Source organism: Artemia sp. Qi Xiang Cuo, chromosome 10, assembly GCF_049724085.1.
Source record: "Artemia sp. Qi Xiang Cuo chromosome 10, ASM4972408v1, whole genome shotgun sequence".
NCBI lineage: Eukaryota > Metazoa > Arthropoda > Branchiopoda > Anostraca > Artemiidae > Artemia > Artemia sp. Qi Xiang Cuo.
In genome coordinates this window covers 53,164,944-53,190,035 of record NC_142803.1, presented here as the reverse complement: position 1 = coordinate 53,190,035, position 25,092 = coordinate 53,164,944, and the positions used below count along the sequence as shown (strand labels likewise).

Sequence of the window (25,092 nt, the reverse complement as noted above, 5' to 3'; positions counted from 1 at the left end):
TGGTAATTGAAAGGGCTAGTGCCTTCTTTAATAGTCAAAAGTGATTGGAGGGCAACCAACCTTCCTCCCACGCCCATCATTTCCCTAAACACTTCCAGTCAAAATTTGGAGATGGTTATTTTGTTTGACATAGTTTAAAAGTCCAGAAATTATCTCTTTGAAGATGAGAATCCCCTCACAGTCCTCAGGGCAAGGGTTGTAAGGTATGCCCCGAGGGTATTTAAGGTTTTTACGGAAACGGTGGTCGTGTAAACTTCGGAGGGGGCTCATTGGATTGGAAATCGGAAGTTGAAGACCAATTTTTAAGAGTCAAATTTATCGGGGGGAAGCTATGCCCCCCACTCATATTTTAAGATAGCCAGTTGCTCAAAAATAGTCCAAAGATCTCATAACCCCCCGACGTATGGGGATAAGGGTTTTAAGTTATGCCGCGGGGGGATTTAAGGTTTTTATGAAGATGTGGTCTTGTAAACTTTAGAGGAGGCTCATTTGATTGGAAATGCATAGTTCTAGTTCCATTTCAAGAATCAAGCGTGATGGAGAGAAAATAGACCCCTCTCCTCCCTGAAATACTCTTTTCCCCAAATACATTCAATCGATATTGTGAGACAGCCATTTTGTAGCCAATAGTCCAAAAAGAATATAACAATGTCTTCGGTAATCAAATGTAAGAAATATTTAGGCGGACGTTGAACTAAATCAAAACAAACTATGAGCATGTAAAATATCAAAAAGGTGACGAAGCAATATCTCAAGAACAACTTATATTATTAAGTTAGATCTTTAAGAGTAAGTTGGGAGATTTTGAACTAGCCAGAAGGCACTATGTGTATACTTTTAGTACTACAACTACAATTACTGTAACTAATGACGCAAAGAGTATTAAGGTGAAACTTCTAGGAAGTGTTAAGGGGGCGTTCCAATTAAACGAAAAAAACTGCATACATATAGGTTTTCAAAACGGCATATAATATCTACTATTAGAAATGCTAGAGCTTTACCTCTGATTTTTCTTTTAGAATAGACCGTTTGTTATACCTTTTGAAAGTTATAACGCAACACAACCTTTGTAGGGAATGGGATGATTGGGAGAGGGTCTTTGTCAGTAGAACAACTAACCAAAATGGCTTTTGAATATCATCTAACCTAGATTGAAAGTAAGAAAAGGGTTCCTTATTGAACTTGCTGTTAGTCTGTAACTAAGTTGAGTATTGTTATTCTTCGGGGGGGGGGGGTGAGCTATAAAGTATTCTTGATAAAACTTCGAAAAAAGTATTAGATCTTAGTTAGCCTTTGTGGTCGCTAAAAGCAATTGTTTTTATGGGGTATTTTGGGTGTCTGGCTGCAATCTATTCCAAACACTGTACATCAAGATGTCTAGCTGAAATGTTTAGCAAATCACTGTCCAACATGACCGTAGGCAAGAGTAACCAACTCAGTTTTGGTCTTTAGATTATATATCAGTTCCAGCGTTCTATGGGGAAAGGGCAAGGTTGTATCCGGGTTATGGGGGGTACAGAAATTGAACCACCCTCTTAAACTTGTGCTCGACTCGTAAAGAATGTGAAGAACAAAGAAATATCCGGTTAGATTACTTGTGACAACGACAATTACAACGTGTCAACATTGAAAGTGAAGACCAAAAAAATGTGCGGTTAGAAGATAAGCAGCAGCGAGATACAGTTAGATTACTTGCGTCAGTGAAAGTTACAACGAGTCAATTTGCCATGTAGCAGTGCCCGGGCCTGGTGGTGCTTTGGTTAGAAGAAATATAAAGCAGAATGTAGTAAAACCGAATCCAGTACCAAAAGACGTAGAGATCGAGCTACCCGTAACCAGTCCACTTGCTTAAACTGAGTACAAACAACATGAAATGCTTTAAATTTGAACGGTTGGAAAAGATACATCATTTGAACAACAAGAAGAAATTTTTGTCAAAGAGCCCGGACCATCAATTGTGACGAGATGTATCCTAAATGCTAAAGCAAAGGGTATGAAGACGTTTTAGGTATTGCTCAATGAAAATGCGCCTTAAATAAATATGATTATAAAACAAGCGAAAGCAAGAACTGCGAAAGCAAAAGGTATGGAACAAACGACAGCAAGAATCACACTGAATTGCAAACGGTTTTTTTTAACAGCGATCTGTGGTTAGAAGCTGGAAAAGAGGTTTTTTTTTTAGTATCCATTACGTCTTAAGAAACTATATAAGATGATGCGTGAATGGAAAAAATATCGGAGGTAATGACGAATGAAAATGAACAAAAAATCTAGGGCTTGAAGATAAGCCACAGCAATTACCATATCGAATGTTAAACGAAGTCTCTGTTTAGTAGAGAAGTAAAAGTGAAAGTCACAAAGAATCCTAGCAGAGTGCAAATCATATAAGATGTATGACTGAAGGATTAAGAGGAAGAACAAATTGAATTCACCCCGAAATTTCTTGATTCGATTGAAATTACTGATTTGACACGTCATGACATAAAATAGTGAATAACGCGATGATTGTAGCAAATTTGTTTAGAGCTTTAATTTTTAAAAAGAATCATACGAGTGACGTCATATTTATGAGTTCCAGAAGAAAATAAATCCTAAAAAATGGATGATTCTTTCATGCGTTAACAGGAATGAAAAATTGAATTCATTCAATATTTTCTTAACTCTATTGTTATTATTTATTTGACACCTCATTGCTTAAAACAAATGAATAATGAACATTTATACTCCCTTTAAGCAAACAACCGTGTATTTATTTCAAACATCTTTTCGTTAGAATTATATGCCTTGTGAGTATTTTTCCCAGGCTGTTTGCATCAAACCTAACCTGAAACCATGACATCAAGAAGAGGGTCATATTATGTGCAGTTAGAAGACAAGAAGCAATAGATACAAGCCTGCTGAATGCCAAGGCCAGGCCTTGAAATCGGCTGCATAGTTTTTTTTTCTTTTTTAAACTGGCTTATTGACGTTTCTGGCCATAAAAACGATCTAAATAAGTCACAACATTAAGGAATAACTCGTATTTTTCAAAGCGTTGTTGTATCGGACCTGTAGTGACGCCATTACATCAACAAGAGACTAAGAAGACGCGTGACAAAGAGAACCCATATATAAAAGCCGGCAAAAAGGTTTTCAAAAAGGTTTGCAATCCTTTCGCCCTTAGAGTTTCCATACCTTAAAACTTTAAAATAAAATATTTATGTTAAAATATTACCAAAAGGAATATCGCTGTCCTGGAATATTGCTCCTGCTCCAATAATGAATCTTGAGCTTCGCCTACCTTAGAAAAATACCGTCCAGTTCCTCTTTTATGGCCAATCTTGATCAAAGACGTCATAATCGTAGGTAGTAACCACATCATAGGAACGCTTTGGTTGGTATAGATTTTAAAACTTCCTTATCTGTTCTGTATTAAAAGAACTTGAATAAGCCTCTTGTTTGGGCATACATTTTTTATAACGTATCTTATATTGTATTTTATTTTAGATATCACCATTGCTTCGTTGTTGCAGAATGAGCAATGTAAAGAACAATGTGAAACTATTTGTGCACCTGGTTTTGAAAGTATATATCTAAAACAAGAAATAAGCCTGAACTCAGAGTGTGAGGTTGCAGGTGATAGCTATGTGTTTCATGAAAATAGCAATGAAAACTGCTTGCATATTAAAACCGAAATGGCTCATTTAATGTACAATACGTGTGTTGCCGTAGAAGAGGGAGATACTGAGCAGAGAGCAACTGTTTTACAAGAAGAAGTGCCAGTTGAAATGGATGATAGCCTCGAATCAACGGCATCTTCAAGTAACCTCATGAGGATCGATGCTAAAGAAAAACAGTATGAGTGTGAACTATGTAAAAAAACTTTTGTTTCAGTTTCCAAGCTATATATCCATCAAAAGAAACACTTACCCAAAACTTACCCATATAAGTGCCAAGTGTGTGACAAAACATCTTATTGTAAAAGTTTTTTAGCTAGGCATATGAGAATCCATACTGGGGTTACACCTTACCAGTGCGAAATTTGTAAAAAGAAATTTGTTACAAGCTCCAAATTATCTGGTCATCGCAGAATTCATACAGGGGAAAAACCATTTGAGTGTGCCGTATGTAAAAGAACTTTTGCTTTAAGTTCTGGTTTGACAAGTCATCAAAGAATTCATACTGGTGAAAAGCCTTACCAGTGTGATACGTGTGAGAAAACTTTTAAATTTAGCTCTAATTTATCGGAACACCGAAGGTCTCATACTGGAGAAAAACCTTTCGAGTGCGGTATATGCAAGAAAACTTTTAGTAGGAGCTCGAGTTTATGTACTCATCAGAGAACTCACACTGATGATAAATCCTATAAATGTGGAGAGTGTAATTTATCTTTTTCTCGAAAAAGGAGTTTGAACAAACATGTGAAAAGTCACAGTAAATTAGCACCTGCCTTGAAAAGACACAGTAAATTAGCACCTGCCTTGAAAAGACTGCACCCACAAACAATTTTGCCCAAGACGACTTAGGTTGTTTTTAATCGGAGCTCTGAGTGCATGAATATGAGCTATTCTTCTGTTGGAGCACATCTTCTATAAGTATAATTTTGTGGTTGTCATTTCTGCTTTTCAACAGCTGCGTTTTCCTTTTTGGGCCAAGATAAATTTTGCCTGACAAAAAAAAAAAACAAAAAAAAAAATCTAGGGTATTAACCATAGGAGTGTTTGGTTTGATATAAGCTTTAGAGTGTAATTTCATTGTCGTAATAAATTTTTTAAATAATTCTTTGATTGGTGTCTCACTTCAATTTTAGGCTCGAATAACTCCACACCCCTCTCTTTCCCAGTATCTGTCTTTGATGAGTTTGTCATTTGTTTTTATTGCTGTTCTTTTTGTATTTGGGTGTTACAATCAATATTTTTAAAATATGTTAAAACCGTTCTCCACCTGTGATCCGTTGATTTAGGACAGTGGGTTGTTTTGGTTTTGGATGGCCATGGAACTGCAGACATTTTGGTCTTCCCTATTTCTGTCACAGCAGAAATGTTTTGGTCTTATAAATTTCTTCAATCCACACTGATCCTCAGCAGCACGCAGATTTTAGTGTAAATAAGCCATTGGGCCCTTATTCTATGAAACACCTAATCAGACAGAAATGTGAAAAGGGTGAAATATAGGAAGGAAGACAAAATTGGTGTAGTGTCAATGAAGATTCATCCATTCATGGAGAGGTTTGGGGGGTAAAATTTACTTAAAAGCTTCCATGTGTTTAACATGTTTATAATTCTTGGAGTTCGAAAAATATCTTTTTAAAAGTTACATATTTCCTTGGAATCATACAGACTACACAATTCGACTGATTACCAGCTTTCTCAGGATAAAGCCATAAAAAGCTAACATCAAGATTGTGTAATAGCTAAAAATGTAAGCTAGCCCCAAAATCCCTGTATATCAGCCAGCTGTCACAGTCCAAAAACCCACTAACATACCGAAAATATTTGGACCTGCAATATTTTACAAAACATTAAAACATCTGAGGTGACTTGTTCCGCGATCTCACATTTGCCGAAAGTCTCATGCTCTAGACCTATAATGTTGGGGGTACGTCTACCTTTGACACTCTGATGGAAAATGCCAAAGATTGTACATCTCACTGTGAAAAATCTCCATAACATTCAATAATGTGCTTAATACTCGAGAGACTATGCAGTAAAAGTAATTGTCTTTACCTGTTTATACAGGTTTTGTGTTTCTTTCAGAAGAGAAACTAACTTTCAGTATGGGGGGCTTTAGGTTATTTTGAAGAAGTGGAAGCCGGGTTTTCCCTCTAACTGCTTAAATTTGAAGCAATTTATCAAGAGTTTTCCTCTCATCAGAGTAAAATTATTTTAGTTAAGCACTACAGCAAAATTAAACTATAAACTAAAGAATGAGGTTGGCCCTTCAGCTACTGACTTTAGAAACAGAATTGACTGAATCCTTTATTGGATGAATTATAAGAACTACAAAATAGAAAAGGAAACGCGAACAATGCATGATGAACATCTTGTGTAATGAATATGATAGGTATGATGAATTTAAGGTTATGCAATACCTTAAAAATCATTTTGCGATCCCCAGCGGGGGCTGATCGTCTCAAGGAACTTTCAGTAAAGAATTCTCACTGGGGACTATTTATCATCGAAAATGGGGGAGAATGTGTTGCCTCAATGTGAAATTAGAGTGCAAAACAGTGTAATTTTTCTTCCTCTTTGTCAGTGAGCTTGTCAATCAAAGCGGGTGAGACCATGGGGAACTGCCGAAGAGGACAATTTAGTTAACTGATAATTCTGTTTAAACTGGGTTTTAGTTTTTTTTATCAGGTATGCTGGAACATTCCTGGGGACTGCTCTTTCCTGAACTTAACAAGAAAATTTTACTCTATTTAATCAAAAAATTAATTCACACTTTTTAGTGATGCAAAGATCAAAAATTCTGAAAGTTTTTACCTCCGACACAAAACAGGGGGAGTTAAGCGTTTTTTTTTTTCTAAGATTTGCAGGAAAGTAAACGTTGGCCTTGATGTTTCTGTCGTTTGTTTGCATCACATTTAAGCTCTATAAGTTGTGTAAATACAACCCTATCAATTCTAAATAGTACTTTGTCGCCTTAATCAATTTGAGTAAGAAACGGGATTGAATAGTCTCATTCTCAATGAGATTAAACAATTTTCGAATAGTGATTTGAAGTCGGTAGTCCTAGAAATTGTGACAAATAAAATGGAGCCTATAATTTCTGATGGAGATTTGATTCAAGTGAAAAGACATAAGATAAACAGAGCTACAAAATGACAGAAAGCAATAGCTCCCGAGCTTGTAACATACAAACCTTACTCTTTTGAAGGTATTTGTTCCCCCATTGTTTACAGTCTGTTGATGATACTGGTTGAAAACGTATGCTTAAGGTTGTATTTTTGTTTTGTAATAGAAATGTTTTCCTTATTTATTTATTTGTTTGTATATCCATGTGTTTTTTTTTTGTTCTTTTTTATTTATTCATTTTCTAACTTTTAGCAATGCTTTGCAAATTGGTAAATTTGTTGTTGTTGCAATTTTTCAGTGAAATGTCAAAACAGGGTTTTTTACAATGAAAATATCCCCCATTTTAGTTTTTCAAAATATAAAAAGAGGAATTCCTATTGGTTGTTTACGGGCTTGCCCATCGTTATGCTTCTTCTGTGTTATTCGGTAACAATTCAGACTTTAAATCTACGGATGAAAAGTAGTAAAGGACTAGTGGCTCAAGGAGAATTTTTATGTTTAATGTCAGTAGTTATGTTGTTTTTTGTTGTTGTTTTTTTTACACTACTCTTTTGTTTATAAGTGTCTCATTGTTGTATTGTGAAAATTAATCAAAAAAAAAATTTCCGAAAAATAAGTTTTTCAAAGAAAAGTAAAGGCCATTTTAAAATTAAGCTCAAGAGATAAAAATACCTTTTAAAATTAAAACTAAACACGACCAGAAATTACTATTAAAGAATAAATGAAACCCAAAACGAACAGAAATTAAATAAACAATCATAGCAAAAACATACAACAAGTAATAATATAAATGAATAAATAGATCTTAAAGCGAGTAACGCTTAGATTGAATATGAATATCAAGCTTAAAACGAAAAAAAATATTTTCCTATTGAAGTATAAATGAAACTTAAAACGAACAGAACTTAAATAAACAATCAATGCAAACAAAGATACAATAGATATTAATGTAAATTAATAAATAAATCTTAAAACGAGTGAAACTGAAATTGAATATGCAAATAAAGCTTGAAACAAACCAAAATCACCACAAACAAGAGTTTGGGTATCACCTCCTTGTCTCACTGTAAAAGTCTAAAACCTACTGCGTCATTGGCGCTTTACTGAAAACCAATTTCAAGACAAATATTTTCTTTTGTACTTAATATTGAAAATAAACGTTAAAATTATAGTAACATTTTGAACTGATGAGCTTTCAGCAATTAATAACATTATACATCAAATATTCAGTTATAATTTATTAGCTCTTTTTAAAGTTGTTAAAGACGAATATAGTTTCACTACAAACAAGCGTTTGGATACTGCTTCCTTTCCTAAATGTAATTAAAAACCAAAAGCCTACTGCGTCATTGGCGCTTAACTGAAAACGGATTATATTACAAATGTTTTCTTTTCCAGTTCTTAAAGGTTTGAAAATAAAAATATAATTAGAGTGAAATAAATTCTTAAACTGACGGATCTTTCAACAATTAATATCATTATACGTCAAATATTCAATTTGATGTCGTTTATACTTTCCAAGACTGTTCAAGACGCATATTGTTTTCAGTTTCACTCATTTTGAGATTTATTTATTAATTTACATTAATATCTATTGTATGTTTGTTTGCATTGATTATTTAATTTCTGTTCGTTTTAAGTTTCATTAATACTTCAATAGGAAAATATTTTCTTTTCGTTTTAAGCTTGATATTCATATTCAATCTAAGCATTAATCGCTTTAAGATCTATTTATTCATTTATATTATTACTTATTGTAAGATTTTGTTACGATTGTTTATTTAATTTCTGTTCGTTTTGGGTTTTATTTGTTCTTTAATAGTAATTTCTGGTCGTTTTGAGTTTGAATTTTAAAAGGTATTTGTATCTGCTGAGCTTAAGTTTAAAATGGCCTTTACTTTTCTTTTAAAACTTATTTTTCGGAAATTTTTTTATTTAATTTTTTTTCGTTTTTGATTGCAAAAAATTTCAAGTTTTTAAAAATTCCTTATTTCAAAAGTTTTAAAAAAAACTTAAAAAAAAATCAAATATTCATCAAAGTAACAAAACTGATATCAAAGTAACAATATCAAAGTGAAAAAATGGGTTTGTGTCAACCTCGGAGTTTTATTATCTGATGTTTCAACTATTTTTAACAAAAAATGCTATCTCAAAATTTTTATCGGATGGGTTTGGGGAGGGGGGACTAGATTAAGATTCGGTCTCTTTTGACTCTTTAAAACTGAACTAGAACTTTCTTGTTTCAATCAAATGAGCCCTCTGAAGTTTATACAAGTATCCCTTCTATAAGAACCATATATATCCCTAGAGTATAATTTACAACGCCCTGGTGGTTTGTATCGACCCTGGAGTTTTAATATTTGATGGTTGAACTATTTTTAACAAAACAAAATGGTCACCTGAAATTTTTATCGGATGGGTTTATCCGATGGATTTTTATTGGATGCATTTGGGGGGGGGGGGAGCTGGTTACCCTCCAATATCTTTTGACGCTTAAAAAGTGAACTAGAACTTTCAATTTCCAATCAAATGAGGCTTCTCTGAAGTTTATACGAGCATTCCTTCCATAAGAACCATATATAACCCCAGAGCATACCTTATAACCCTTGCCTCTGAAGACTGTGGGGGAGTGTCCTGCTAAAACATATAATTTCCAGAACTTTCAACTACGTTGAACAAAATAGCTATTTTAAAATTTCGATTGGATGTGTTTGGGGAAATGATGGGCGTGGAAGGGGTGTCAGTTGCCTTAGAATCACTTTCGACTATTAAAAAGGGAAATGAGCCCTTTCTGAAGTTTCTACGACAAGGTTGTCTATACAAAACCGTATATGCCCCTGGGCAGAACTTACAACCCTTGCCCTGAGGGCTGTGGGGGAGTTGTCATCCTCAAAGACCTAATTTCAAGAACTTAAAACTACGTTTAATAAAATGGTTGTCTCAAAATTTTGAGTGGATGTGTTTGGGGAAGTGATTGACGTGGGGGAGGGGGGGCAAATTGCCCTCCATGAGCTCTTTTGAAGTTCCTATGACATTTCTTTCTATAAGAAGTGCACTGGTCTAGAAAAAAAATATATATTGTGCCCAAATCGCTCTTTATTAAGACAGTGCTATCGCGCTGCCTATGATATTTTGTCTTGAGATTTCAATTAAGGTGGGCGTGAGAAGGGGGTTAGTTGCCCTCAAATCACTTTCAACTATTAAAAAATGCACTAGCCCTTTGAATTTCCAATCGAATGAGTCTCTTTTGAAGTTTCTACGACAACGCCTTCTATAGAAATCTTATATGCCCCCAGGGTGTAACTTAAAACCCTTGCATTGAGGGTTGTGGGGGAGTGTCCTCCTCAAACCTGAACAAAATGGCTATCTCAAAATTTTGATTGGATGTGTTTGGGGGAATGATGGGCGTGAGGAGGGGGCTAGTTGCCCTCCAATTAATTTCGACTATTAAAAAGGGCACTAGCCCTTTGAATTTCCAATCACATGAGCCTTTTTTGAAGTCTCTACGACAACGCCTTCTATAAAAATCTTATACGCTCCCGGATCATAACTTAAAACCCTTGCCCTGAGGGTTGTGGGGGAGTGTCCTCCTCAAAAACATTTGCCATTGGAAATCAACTACGCTGAACAAAATGTCTATCTCAAAATTTTTATTGGATGTGTTTGGGAAATGATGGGACTGGGGGGGGGGGGGGCTAGTTGCCCTCCAATCACTTTCGACTATTAAAAAGGGCACTAGCCCTTTGAATTTTCAATCGAATGAGCCTGTTTTGAAGTTTCTACGACAACACCTTCTATAAAAACTTTATATGCCCGCATGGCGTAACTTAAACCCCTTGCCCTGAGGGTTTTGGGGGAGTGTCCTCCTCAAAAACATATTTTCTATGTGGAAATAGACTACGCTAAACAAAATGGCGATCTCAGAATTTTGATTGGATGTTTTTGGGGGAATGATGGGTTTGGGGGGGGGGGGGGCTAGTTGCCCTCCCATCACTTTCGACTATTAAAAAGGGCACTAGAATTCTCGATTTCCAATCGAATGAGCCCCCTTTGAAGTTTCTATGACAACCCCTTCCATGTGAAGTGCCTCTGGGAAAAAAAAAATAAATAAAACATTGGAGTCGTATGGCCTTTAATATATGCAACGCTATAGCGTTGCCTCTGATATACCGAATGTTGAGGAATTACTTCCATGATTATATTGCCCAGATTTACCATGACTATCGATCAACAGTTAGAAACTTAGCTTGTGTTCAGCGCAAACGCTTTTGAACTATATTTTTTAACTTGATTTTGCTTTTACTGAGCAGAGCTTTAAGCTTGAATTTCGATAACTTTCTTTTAATTTTTGTTTAGCTAGAATTCGTAGTTTTGAAAAATTTTCTACTGTTTGCTCATATGCGTTTTGTCTTCTCAGTCGTGGTTTCGCGTTTTATTTTTAAGTGTATTATTGTTTAGTATATTACTTATTTTCTAGAACAAATTGAATACAGAAAGAATTAAAATGAGAAAACATGTTCTCATATGAAATTTAAGACCGATGCCAAAAATCAATGCAAACAGAAGCCATTGAAGATATTATAGAAATGTTTTTTATTCTAGGCATCAATGTTCCTTTGCTAACTGAAAAAGAACAGTCCAGGCCAAATGACAGTATTCCTTTTGTATTTGGTTTTGAAAGCATATATTTAAAACAAGAAGCAGATTCATATTTTGACTGTGAACGCTCAAGTGCTTCTTCCGCATTGGAGGAATTGAAGAATAATCCTATCAAATCTGAAGTGATCCCCTCAGTTGCTAATTTCGTCATTGATACAGAGCAGGGCCAGTCAAAGGAGACACAGCTGCTTCACTTGACAAACGCTACTAGTGAAGAAAGAAAGTTAAAGCACGGTAAATTTTTTAATGGTAAAATGCTTCTGGGTGTTTAGTGTGTGGGAATATATTTTCCTTGAAGAATAATTTATGAGCACATATGAAAACACATACAGGGGAAAAGCTTTTTAAGTATGACATATCTATGAAAATATTTTCCTCAAATTACGATTCAATAGTCCATAAAAGACCGAATACAGGAGAAAAACATTTGAGTGGAATATATTTAAGAAAAATTTTATTCAAAATACCAATTTATTCCTTAAAAAAAAAAATTACACTGGAGAAAAACCATATGAACGTTAAATAACATAAAAGAAAGCTTTCTAAAACAAGCCTGTGGAGTTTCATTATCGTTGTTCGTTCATTTTTAACTTTCTAAGATTAATATTTGACTGGTGAAATTAGTTTAGATTCTTCATGGATTTCTATGGTTTTTGGTTTCACTTGTTGCTTTTAAAGTAAAACAAAATATTAAGAATTAATTGTTCCTTCTTATCATACGATACTTAGTATTCAGTTAGAATACTTTCATTTTAGAAGTCTTGTATCGCATCATATTCGCATATTTTAGAATCTGACTTGCTAGAAATAAAAACGTAATATTTGAATTCAACTCATTGAACAAATAAAATCGGAACCAAAGCTACTGTTGTCCATAATTCAAATTTTAAAGGATCAGAGATTATTATCGATGCAATAATGAAACCCCGAAGCGAGTGATAAAGATGAAGATGAAGAAATAACTTTAGAACGCTTAGAGATTAAATGAATAATAAGTCAAACTTCAAACAAACAGAAGTTACTACAAACTGATGTAGGACTACCGCTCCCTGCCTCACCCAAAACCCTTCTAGGGCTACTGTCATTTTCTCTTTACTGAAAACTAAGTATGTTTTAGATGTTATTCTTTTATAATTATAATGTAAAAAAATTAAAAATTTTCTCTTAAATAAAATCTTGAACTGTTGAGATTAATACTAGTTCATATTATTAGTAGCAGAAGTTACTACAAACTGATGTAGGACGACCGCTTCCTGCCCCACCCAAAACCCTTCTAAGGCTACTGTTATTTGCTCTTTACTGAAAACTAAGTATGTTTTACATGTGTTTCTTTTATAATTATAATGTAAAAAAATTAAAATTTTCTCTGAAATAAAATCTTGAACTGTTGAGATTAATACTAGTTCATATAATTAGTTATAGAAGTTACTACAAACTAATGTAGGACTACCGCTCCCTGCCCTACCCAAAACCCTAATGAGGATACTGTCATTCGCTCTTTACTGAAAACTAAGTATGTTTTACATGTTTTTCTTTTATAATTATAATGTAAAAGAATTAAAATTTTCCCTTAAATAAAATCTTTAACTGTTGAGCTTAATACTAGTTCATATCGTTAGTAGCAGGGACCCGAGCTTGGTTCGGTGAAAAGACTGGTAGGTTTTTAATCTCTTCCGCAAAATAAATCCACTTTTATTTTATTTTTTTCCCTAACTTTTTTTGGATATCTACGCCGACAAATTATTCAAAACTACCGATAATCGTATTAAATTACAATATGCTTTTTAAAATTTAAATTGTAATCTTTTTTGCACAAGGAGATAAAAAAAAATTATCCCTTATCAGAAAAGCACGGATTCACAAGGAAACCACTTCCCTATTTTCGTTACGGCATCTGATGATAGAAATCAACTGTCCAAACAGTCGAGGCGACTCAATTCCTTCTGCTAAAATTTCCGTTATTCCACATCACTGACACCAAATTCAAGTGGTTTGTCATCACTGACACCTCATTATAGCTCGTTAAGATGTATCACATAAATAAAGAAAAACGCGAAAAATGGGGTTTTTTATAGGCAAAATTAACCTAATTAAAAAACACAAAGCGAATATTTCGAGAGGACACACGCCTCTCTTCTTAAGTGCGAAACAAAAAGATGTATCAATAAAAGCTAAAACATTAGAAGAATTAAAACCAACTATCTAACAACAATAAAAGCGAGTTATTCGCCAAATTTCGCGCTGAAGAAGAGAGGCGTTTGTCCTCTCGAAATAGTCGCTTTGTGTTTTTTCAGTATCTTCATTTGGCCTATAAAAACCCCATTTTTGCTCGTTTTTCTTTCTTTATGTGATGTCAGGCCAATGTGGTTTAAGAAATTATGTATCATATATCAAACATTCAGTTTGTTTTCCTTAATTCTTTCCAGTCTTCTTGATTTTCATGATGGTTTTATTTTTCATAATATGAGAATAAATGCAAAAGTGGATATCTTAATGAGAAAGAAAGGAACACTAGAAAATCTATATTTTTGGGTGCAAACATCCCAAAGCTGATATTCTCTAAAATATACTAGCGAACTTATATGCAGGATAGTTTCAGTTCATTTGAAGCTTTAATGTTGCTTATTACTTCAGTATGAAAAGGAGGCAGTTTTTTTTTTATTCAATGTTAGAAAAGGACTCACAAGATCCTTTTTGTGACTCAATAAAAAATATTTATTAACAGTTATTTTTATTTTAGGTGTCACAAGTGTTTTCTTCTCTAGCGATCATTCAAGCAAACTAAACAAAACAGAAGGTCATATTAATTCTTTACAACCATATGTGAAACCAGAATTAGAAAATCAAGGATATAACAAAATAAGCGAAACTGTTCCTTCCGGGATTAGTTTTGCAAAGAACATGTTTTCTGAAGAGTCGAACGTAGATAAACATAAAAAACAAAGTCTTTATAGTAATGATAAACTATATGAGTGTGAAATTTGTAAGAAAAATTTTTCCCGACGTGGATATTTAAATAAACATCTAAGAATCCACTCCGGTGATAAACCCTACGAATGTGATGTATGCAACAAGAGTTTTCTTTATCCAAGTCGATTAAGTCTACATCGAAGAACTCACACTGGTGATAAACCTTATCAATGTGACCTATGTGAGAAAACCTTTTCTGATCTAGGAAATTTTAATAGACACCAAATAATTCACACCGGTGATAAACCGCATCAGTGTGAAATGTGCAAGAAGAAGTTTTCCTATCCTGGTCAATTAAATCAACATCGAAGAACTAATCATTTAATTGTGAAATATGCAACAAATACTTTTCCCAGCAATAAGTTTAAATATACACCAAAAATTAAACATGAATAACGAACCATATCAGTGTCAATTCTGCAAGAATGTTTTTCTTATCCAAGTCAATTAAATCTTTATCTACTAACTCGCACCGATGATAAGCCATTTAAACGTGAGATGTGCAATAAGAACTTTTCCCACCTAATAATTATGAATAAATGCGAAGAGATATGCACCGGTGATAAAAATTGCAATTCGTTTTAAAAAGAGGTTGTCGTATCCTAGCTATTTCAATCGAATTCAAAGAACTCAGAATCTTGCGATATCGAAGAATCTACACTGTTGATGAACCTTATCAGCAGGGTCGTATCCAGTATTTTTTAGGGGGGGGGGAGGGGACACAAAAATGACTTTTAAAAACTCATTAAAAAATTGTTTAAATTCATTTTTGCTGCGTTTTCACGAGTCAGACAAAAGTTTTCGGGGGGAGGGGGGGTCAAACCCGTTACCTTCTTGACAACTAAGGTCCCTACGTCGGTCCTGCAGTGTGTTACTTCAGCAAGGTTCGATCTCTGGGTCTCATAGTACCAAGCTAAGGTCAAACCCACGCCACCACCACAGGACTATGTAATTAAGACTTCTCTTAACGAACAAAGTTGAAGTTACGCCAAGGACTGCACACTGGTGACAGAACATGTCAGTTTGATGTATGCAAGAAGAGTGTTTCTTATCCATGTTAATCCATTCCACATCAGAAAATTCGCTCCAATGATAAACCTAAACGCTAGGTATACAAGAAGAACTTGTGTGGTCCAGGATTTTTGTGTCCTGGAATTTTATGAATACACCGAAGAATTCCCATTGAAATTGAACGTTCCTATTCTCACGTGAGAAATGAATTGTTTAACTGAAATCAAGCCCCAACTAGACAGCACATCAGTCCCAGTAGTAATAAACCATATCAGTGTAATGCATATAAAAAGAGGTTTTGTCGAAGTGGCTAAACGCAACATCGAGCACTATAGTGATAAACCTTACTTGTGTGAAGTTTGTAAGAAATACATCAATAAAATTTGACTTGGGACTGGACAGAACATATAGATGCAAATATTTTGGAAGGACAACCATTTTCCTTCTTCAGCGCTATAAGAGAAAGTTTCATAGAAACATATTCATATTTTCTTACTGAAATAACAAAACAAACCAGATAACGATAAAAAGACAAAAACAAATAACACAGGAAATAAAAAAAGGAACAAAAAACAAACTGAAACATTTACAAAACCTAACAACGCGGAAAAAAACAACATCAGATGAAATTAGAATTAACAGAAATAAAATTTTAAAGCCTAAAAAACTAACTACAAAAGTGAGCCGCTCATGAATGCCCAGGAATAACTATAATTTATCACAGTAACTGATAATTCTGATTTTATCTGTTGTTGGTTCTTTGCGCGTTTTTACCTTTTTAATTCTTCCAATTTGGATTTATTTTTTTTCTTGCTTTTTTCCTTTTTTGCTTATGTCAATTTATTTTGTTTCAGTTTGTTTCGTTAACATTTTTGTTCAAACATCTTCCTTTGAAACTTTTTTTAGCACTGAAGAAGGAAGAGATTGTCCAATCGAAATATCCGGCTTGTTTCGTCTTTTTTTGTATAACTAATAAATCCCCATTCCTTATCTTATTTTTTAAAATCTTATTCGGATGTTAGGGACTGAAGGGCACTGTTTGCCTCACTGCAACTATTAGGGGTATAGTAATCACTTTTACCGTAGCTGCCGCCAATATTGAGGATCTGGATCCGCTATACGACATGATTGGTAAATGTTAACAATGTCTGACATGATCCAACGATATTAACGTACGACGAGGCTAAAGCCTAGCGAAGAAACCTCCTGTTAACACGGGAACCAGGAACTTATTGAAAATGGGCCTATTCTTGTAATCTAACGTCTAGCCTATAATTGCTGACCATACATCAGAAAAAAACTCATATTTAACATTCCCCCTCTCTCTTGGAGAATATATTTCACTAAACTAAAACCCTCAGGTCTGACTACCTCCCTATTCCTACCCGGGTTCGGGATTAATCACTCGTGATGTTTTGAAAAGCTTACTTTTAGTTACCGGAACACAGACAAGGACAACGTAACACAAACAAACAAGGAGGACGTAAATTGAACGAAGATCATACAAGCAAAAGCAGAGTGAAAATGTATCTTATATAGGCCAAGGGGATTTGAACCAGTAAAGGATGGGAAATAAATGAATGGAACCAGGTTTGAAGATCTATGAAGTTTAATAAAGCACTCCAAACGTGTGAGTTTATCTATCACCAAATTATCTAGCAACGAAACGACTTACTATTTCAAAGTGTAATGCAGAAATATCAGGCATGAAGATTAAAGGATGTGTATTTTACTTGAAAAAGACGTTTTATGCTTTCAAAGAGAAATTGAAAGCGAATTTATATAAAAGAATAAACTTCTTGTAATAAAATGGATAAAATTTTGTGGCATCCAACAACTGAGTTCTCAGAACAACAGCTGTTCCAACGTTGGCCCAATTTTCCATAAAAACCCTATATACCCCAGGGGCATATTTTGAAACCCTTGCCCCGTTAGCTCTGGGGGGCTGTGTTTACCCCGGAGTCTTTGGGCAATTTTGAACAAAATGGCTAAAATATTTGAGCAATTTTGAACAAAATGGTTATCTCAAAATTTCAATCAGATGCATTTGGGGAAAAGTGGACGTAAGGGGCTAGTTGCCCTCCAATTACGTTTGACTCTAAAAAGAGCATTTAAATTTCTGATTTCCAATCAAACGAGTCCCTTCCGAAGTTTATACGACAACTCCTTCCATACAAACCTTGTATCCCCTTGGGGCATAACTTACAACCTTTGACCCCCTGGCTCTGGGGGGTTTTGTCTACCCACGCTATAATAAAAAAAAACAGAAAAAATTAAGAAACGAATTTATATCTAAACAAAATCCAATTAAACAACAATGCCTAAGGCTCGTGCCAGTATGTCTGTTATATACTGTTGTACATATATTTGTGAATTAGTCTTTTGATATGGGGCACTAGAAAGTTAAAGAGTATTTTTATTCAAGAATTTTACGTGTGCTCTTGGTTAATTTGATTTTAAAAACCTACACCCCAAGAAAAAATTATGGTTAGTAAATTTACTGAATCTTTTGTGTTGCTCAACAAGATTTTAAAGTCAAACCCGTATGAGGCTGAATATGCAAAAAAATTTTGAATTTAAGCTTTTTTGCACTTATAAAGGGAATTATATTGATAGATAGATAGATAGATAGAAATTTATTGCAAAACAAAAGCCTTTTTGGGCCATGGCAAAAACAAACACAGTTGCATATAAAGTCAAACCACATGATAATAACATATATAACTAAACATAACTAAACATAGCCCATAGCAAATAAAAATAAAATAACATAACAATTGCAACACAAAAGCACACATAATATTATAAAACTAACTCACATAATTACACACAATGTCACACACATAATAATAATAATAATAATAACAATAATCGTGTATTCAAAAGCCTTTCTACAGGGCCATATACACTATACATCAAATATAACAGGAAAACAAAAGTAAAACTCCCTTCAGCATTTTTATTCCAAACCATAACAAATCTTCTTCACAATAGTTCCTTTCTTATCTTTAGTGCCTGATCAACAAATCTACACAATCTACACATGAGGCTAGGTACCGTCTGAGACAACATGCCCCGAAGTGAAAAATTACTTTTTCCCAAAAACCCTCCCTCAAATCAGAAAGCCCCTGGCACCGGCACAGAAAATAGTCCAGATTTTCCTCTTCAATATTACAAATGGGACACGTGTACCTAGATGCTGGGAACCCCTTACCTCTCTCAAATACTTTACTCCTCCATCTTAAAGGCAAACAGTTGGCCCGCAACTGCAACCAATATGACAAATACTTACTTGGCAAATTAAATTTAAAGTAAATCTCCTGGCCAAACACCTTTTTAACATCCTTATTAACGCTTAATGTCTCGGATCTCTCAATTTCATTCCCCCATGTCTCTATCTCCTGATCTTCTAATCTTTGTTTAACTATTCCTATTATATCAATCTAACTAATGGCGGGACCTCTACCATCATTCCATATATATGACAATCCTAATCTGTCTAATAAGGATTTAACCCTAAACGGCCACGACCTCTTACGTCCTGAAGCAAGTAGCTCTTCATAGGCCTCTCTAATAAGTTTACCTAGTGGTACCTGCACTATCTTCATCCAAAATCTAACTACCTGAACCAGCCTATGTTTACGGAGCGAAAAAAGCCCTAGCTCCCCTTTCAAAAACTGGGTATGCGTAGTCCTATGGAGGCCGAAAAGCCTTTTGTAATAACTTACCTGAAGTGTCCCCAGCTGTTCTGCCGCTTCCATCCCCCATAATTCCCCACCATAATGAATAACTGGCATAATCTTCGTTAAAAATATTCTCGTATGCATTCCTAGACTTTTAATACCCATAACTGTACCATTCCTAAAAACCGTCGATATAGGCGCTTTCCCCCTTTTTACTGACTCTTTAATGTGGGCACACCAACTACCATTATTTTGAAATACAAAACCTAAATATTTTGAATTTTCAACTATCTTTTTTTCGTCTCCATTAAACATAAACTTACCATTACATTCTTCATCCTTTCTTTTACCAAAAATAACTATTTCTGACTTTGTTGGAGCTTCTTCAGATCTAAGTAATCTGCAACAAGATCTAACAAAATCTGTAATTCATGAGCAGACTTAGCTACAAGTACGCAATCATCAGCGAAAAGCAAAACTGAAAATAATTTTGAACCAAGACCCACTGTCGGAGCCCACCTTCTTTCCAAAAACTGAACTAAATTAATTATAAAAATAGAAAACAAACGGGGGGAAAGAGCACTGCCTTGTTTTACCCCTTTACGGTTTCTATTTACTCTAGAAAAACCCTGATCTATTACCTTTAGTACCGCCTTAGTTCCGCAATGCAGGCTAGTAACTAACCTCACAAAAATACTAGGTAAACCTATACTTCTCAGAATATCTACCAAAAGCACCCTCTCAACATTATCAAAAGCTTTTCTTAGGTCTAAAAAAGCTGCATATAGACGGCTATTCCCTGTTCCATACTTATCGACTAAAGCTCTAAGCACAAATGCCCTATCTGCTGTACTATAATCTTTTCTAAATTCTCCTTGCTCTTCATTTATAATCTTATTTTTATCTAACCACCTATCTAGCCTCCTATCTAAAATTTTTTCTAACACTTTACTAAAAACTGGTGCTAGAGCTATGGGCCTATAGTTATCATTCCAGCTAGGGTCCCCCTTCTTAAAAAGCGGTATAGCAACTGAAGTCTTCCATAATTCTGGCCACTTACCTGTAGATACAATACCATTAAATGCTATAACTAATATCGACAAAAACACCGACACAAATTTCTTAACCACCCAGGCTGGTATCCCATCCGAACCTGGTGCTGAACCTCCTTTCATCTTACTAACTACTTCTCTAACCTCCTCTCTTGTCACTTCCCCTACTAATTCATAATCATTCTCCTGCAGCGGGAAAATACTTTCCCCTGAACATGACGACTGACTATCCTCTTCTAGCCCTTCACAGTCTTCTTCTAAATTCCCAAAATAACCAGGCCACGACTCCGGTGAAGGCGTCCGACCTGAAATATTAGCTCTTTCCTTTCTCATTCTACTCCAAAATTCTTTAACATTCCCTAGTTTAAAATCCTCCATCATCTTTTTCCTTTCTAAACTATTCCATTCCCTACTTTTCCTCTTCAGCAATTTCTTATATTCCCTATTCTTAACTCTATAAAAATTCAACGCTTCTAACCGCAATTCTTCATCCTGGCACTGCCTAACAATTTCTAATTCTGTTTCTACCTCCTGCTTTAACCTTCTACAACCTTCTAAATTTCTACCGCTTTACTAGACCACTGATGCACTAACTCACATAACTCGGCAAGGACTTCCTCAGCACCGTAATCTAGATTTCTAATCTCCTCTAATCTATCCATTACTTCCGGTCTCGCTATTATCTCATTCATATTTTCAATTTTTTTATTATTCCAATCTTTTTTTAACGGTTTTCGAACTCTAACCTTCTCTTGACCTACTGTCTCATACCTTTTTCCAATACCGCTCCTCTAACCTTCAACCTCTAAACCCAACTCTAACTTAACTGGCCAGTGGTCTGAACCAACTGACTGAAGTGCCTCAACATCAACTGATTGAGTTGCAAGCCCACTGTCAACCAACAAATAATCCATCAGACTTCGACGAGTTCTCAACATATAGGTAGACTCCCCTACTCCCCCATCAGTTCCAAATCTCCAATTTCCAATTATTAGACCATTCTCCGATCTGAGATCCTAGAGCCTTCTCTCCCCACAATTCACCCTTCTCTCCATATCCCTGCTACATCGAGGCATTCCATACTCAGATGGAACCAAGTCAGGCACTTCTCGGAACGAAACACTCTCCATTTCTAATAAAGCACCCGTATAAGCGTTAAAATCCCCCATAACAACAAAAACATCCTCTGTAAAGGAGACTCCGCGCACCACGGAAAAAGTACAAAAGGCAAGAGCACCTACTGCAGGCGCCATTAATAAGGGCAGCGAAGTTGTTATTTGAGGAAATGCGGAGGACAATTCGGGTAGCGATGCAACAATGTCGGATAGCGATGCGGAAACAGTAGTTGAAGTTGATGTGAATAACCCCGCACCTACTGGCAGTAAAACCTACCATAAAGACACTATTTTAGCGAGGTCTCCATTAAAGGGTAATGATAAGAAGACGCGAAAATTATCGGAAGTTATTAGTCCTGAAGAACAATCAAGGGGAAAGAGTAGGAATGTTTCCAGGTGATTGTCGCCCACGGGTGGTTGGCCAAATAGAATTGGTCGGTACGTGTCGAGGGGCCCCCGTGGAGGTACCCCCTATAGTAACAGATATCGTGACTATTACCGCATTACTCTGGAAGATTCAGATTTTGATGCAGCTAATACCGAAGAGCGACAGGTACGCCTGTGACAGGTAGGTACCTGTCGCTCTTCGGTATTAGCTGCATCAAAATCTGAATCTTCCCGAGTAATGCGGTAATAGTCACGATATCTGTTACTATAGGGGGTACCTCCACGGGGGCCCCCCGACACGTACCGACCAATTCTATTTGGCCAACCACCCGTGGCCGACACTCGCCTGGAAACATTCCTACTCTTTCCCCTTGATTGTTCTTCAGGACTAATAACTTCCGATAGTTTTCGCGTCTTCTTCTCATTAGCCTTTAATGGAGACCTCGCTAAAATAGTGTCTTTATGGTAAGTTCTACTGCCAGTAGGTGCGGGGTTATTCACATCAACCTCAACTACTGTTTCCGCATCGCTATCCGACATTGTTGCATCGCTACCCGAATTGTCCTCCGCATTTCCTCGAATAACAACTTCGCTGCCCTTATTAATGGCGCGTCCTCCGCATTTCCTCGAATAACAACTTCGCTGCCCTTATTAATGGCGCCTGCAGTAGGTGCTCTTGCCTTTTGTACTTTTTGAGTGGTGCGCGGAGTCTCCTTTATAACCTTATTCGATAGCTCATCATATTTAAACATAACATCGTTCACATAGTTTGACACCCCTGAGATAGGCAGAATGACCTTCAGAAAGAGCTTTATTCATTTCTACTCTGAGGTGCTTTCTAGCTTCACGCTGGGCGGGGCTATAATTGGGGGGCAGCAGAAAATCCATATTCTTGTAGAAGTGGATTTCCCCTTAAAATCATATTTCTTGCATCCATCGAATTCTGCTTTAGCACAATAGGACCCGCCTTCAATCGGAAAGAGTCTCTTACCTCAATGTGGATGAAGCGTCAGTTGAGAATTAGGTCGTTCAAAATCTTCATAATCTCTTCCCTAAGGGTATAGCGTCTCGGATCCACTGCTTCAAAGTTTTAGATTATATCATTTATGTGCTACTACTCATCCCCTAAATAGTCAGTTTTGAGCTTGGCTGACTGTAAATTTTGGCGAACCAGTATCAATTCACTTCAGTTTCTCGTTAGCTTCTGCGTTCGATTTTAGCTGAACATTCACTTGTGCTAATTGTGCCTCGACAAAAGTTACGCTTTCCACAAGTTCCGGGAGAGCGTCCATTTTTTATGTCAATTCCGGCAGCAAATCCAGCTTAAAATATATCTCTTGTAGAAACTGACTGTTCCTTGTCGAATCACCTCTATCCGCTTGCATTGTAACAATAACTTATCAGTGACGTCACCGAGTAATAACAATCCAGTCAAAAAATCCAATCTCCGATATTTGGGTGCATTCAGGTAATTGCGTAAGACTTAATCCTTTACAAAATTGTGTCACTCTTTAATCCTTTACAAAATATATGTGACCTTCACTGGCAGATGCTGAATGAGAACTGATATTCAGACTGTCATCTGATATTCAGACTCTCATCTATGTGTACTAACTCTGTTATGCATAGTTTTTTTAATTTCATATTTACAGTTTCTCAAAGAATTCGTAATAGTCCAATGAAATCATTAATTAATTTTGCTTTATTAAACACAATTATTGTGAGAAAGTTCTAATAGACGTCCGAAAACTGCTGAATCAGAAGTTTCAATTGTTTTTTTTTTTTTTTTTTTTTTTATCGCACTTAAGGGAATACAATGTTGGGATTTTGCGCTGTTTATTCTCTCTTTAGAGATTAAAAATTTAGAGATTATTCTCTAAATTTTGTTGGTTTTTCTCAGCATTATATTTTCCACAAGAGCAAGGTATTCTGTTTACACCACTTAGCATGATTTTTTTTGGAATTACATCTTAGCCTTAATTTTCTTTTAAATATCTTATACATAGGTTGTGTTTAAAAACAACTTTAATATTTTATTTTTTTAATTTTTGTGATAAAACTGACAAGAAAGGTAGAAATATATAATATATTTTCTTATCAATTCCATTGGTATTAATCGAAATCCTCATTGGTGTTCTAGTGTTATACCAGCTCAACTAGAGGGAAAAGAAAATGGTTTCTAGTTGTATAGGAAAAAACGAGGTTTTAAACGGACAAGCAGAAACTTCTAAAAAGAGGTTAGCTAAGCAAAATAGCTTAGCCAAGTCAACATTCTCATAATGGTGAAATTAGCCAAGGGCATCAATTCAGGAAAATACGGGTGGTGGGGCGAAGAATTTTTTTCAATTCCTTTTTTAAAGGTACAAAAAAAGTATTTAAAAAATGTATTTTTCACCAAAATAAAGATGATTTTCAGGATTTAAGGGGTAACTGCACCACCTTCCCATTGGTGCGGTGTCGAACAGAAAGTTTCAAGTTTTTTTTCAAGGTTTATTATTGATACCATGTTTACAAAACATATTAAATTCCCGACATATAGAAAACTGGACAGAGTCGGGAACGAAAAACACATAAATTTATATTAATCATACCTCTACTAATACTCCATATATATATTTAAAGCAAAATCTTTAATTTTCTATTTCAAATTACCCTCAAATATTAAATGAAAAACAATGAGTAACACACCTTTCCAGACTTCACAACCCACAAAAAAATCCAAGTTTTATTACATTTTATTCAACTTATCAGTAGGAGAAAAGGGACCAACTGCCCCAATCACGCCATACAAAAAAGGCGTTCAGATGTTTGTAAAAGTGCAGACACATATGCATACCAATATACACAAACAGGTGTACAAACAGGTGTAATATATGTACACATGCACACACCTATTAACTAATTACATCTTCATTAGGCAATCCTTAAATTTTGTTTTTAGTGTTGATAGGGGAAGAGTTAGATTATAACTTTTAACAAACTTATTCCATAGTGTAACTAAATTATGTCTAAGTGAAAAACGCGATCTCTCGGATTAACTGCCTCTTGAACTGACGACATGAATCCACCTCATCCTGTACCTGTTACAGCTCACATTCTTAAAAATGTGCAGGCAATGCCTTCTTACGATACTGAACAACAAACAGAACTGACTGAAATATTTCAAACTGGTTAACTGGAAGGATATTAAATATAGCATACATACTCTGAGTACTTGATTTATTTGGTAACGAAAAAGGAGATGGAATGTTTTTTTCAGTACTCGCGATCTTTTATTCCCGTTTTCTTTGGCGTGGCAGTAAGTGGCTCCTAAACGTATTCGAATAAAAAAGTGGGCAAAAATTAAGCTAATTATGTACTAAGCTAAAATAAACGAACCTAATGTACTAAGCTAAAATAAACGGACCTCAATGCATTATAAGGTAAAATAAACTTCAGG

The 25,092-nt window shown here is 35.3% G+C and overlaps 1 protein-coding gene across 1 annotated transcript in view; it reads left to right on the top strand.

Moving 5' to 3' along the window:
• The window catches only part of LOC148947886 (uncharacterized), a 177,980-nt gene extending 173,219 nt beyond the window's left edge, over window positions 1–4,761 (top strand). The window contains exon 13 of the mRNA XM_089096033.1: window positions 3,487–4,761. Within this exon, the coding sequence (XP_088952159.1) occupies window positions 3,487–4,505 (1,019 nt within the window). The 3' untranslated portion in view covers window positions 4,506–4,761. The remainder of the gene's footprint in view (window positions 1–3,486) is intronic.
• The last annotated feature ends 20,331 nt before the right edge of the window (window positions 4,762–25,092 follow it).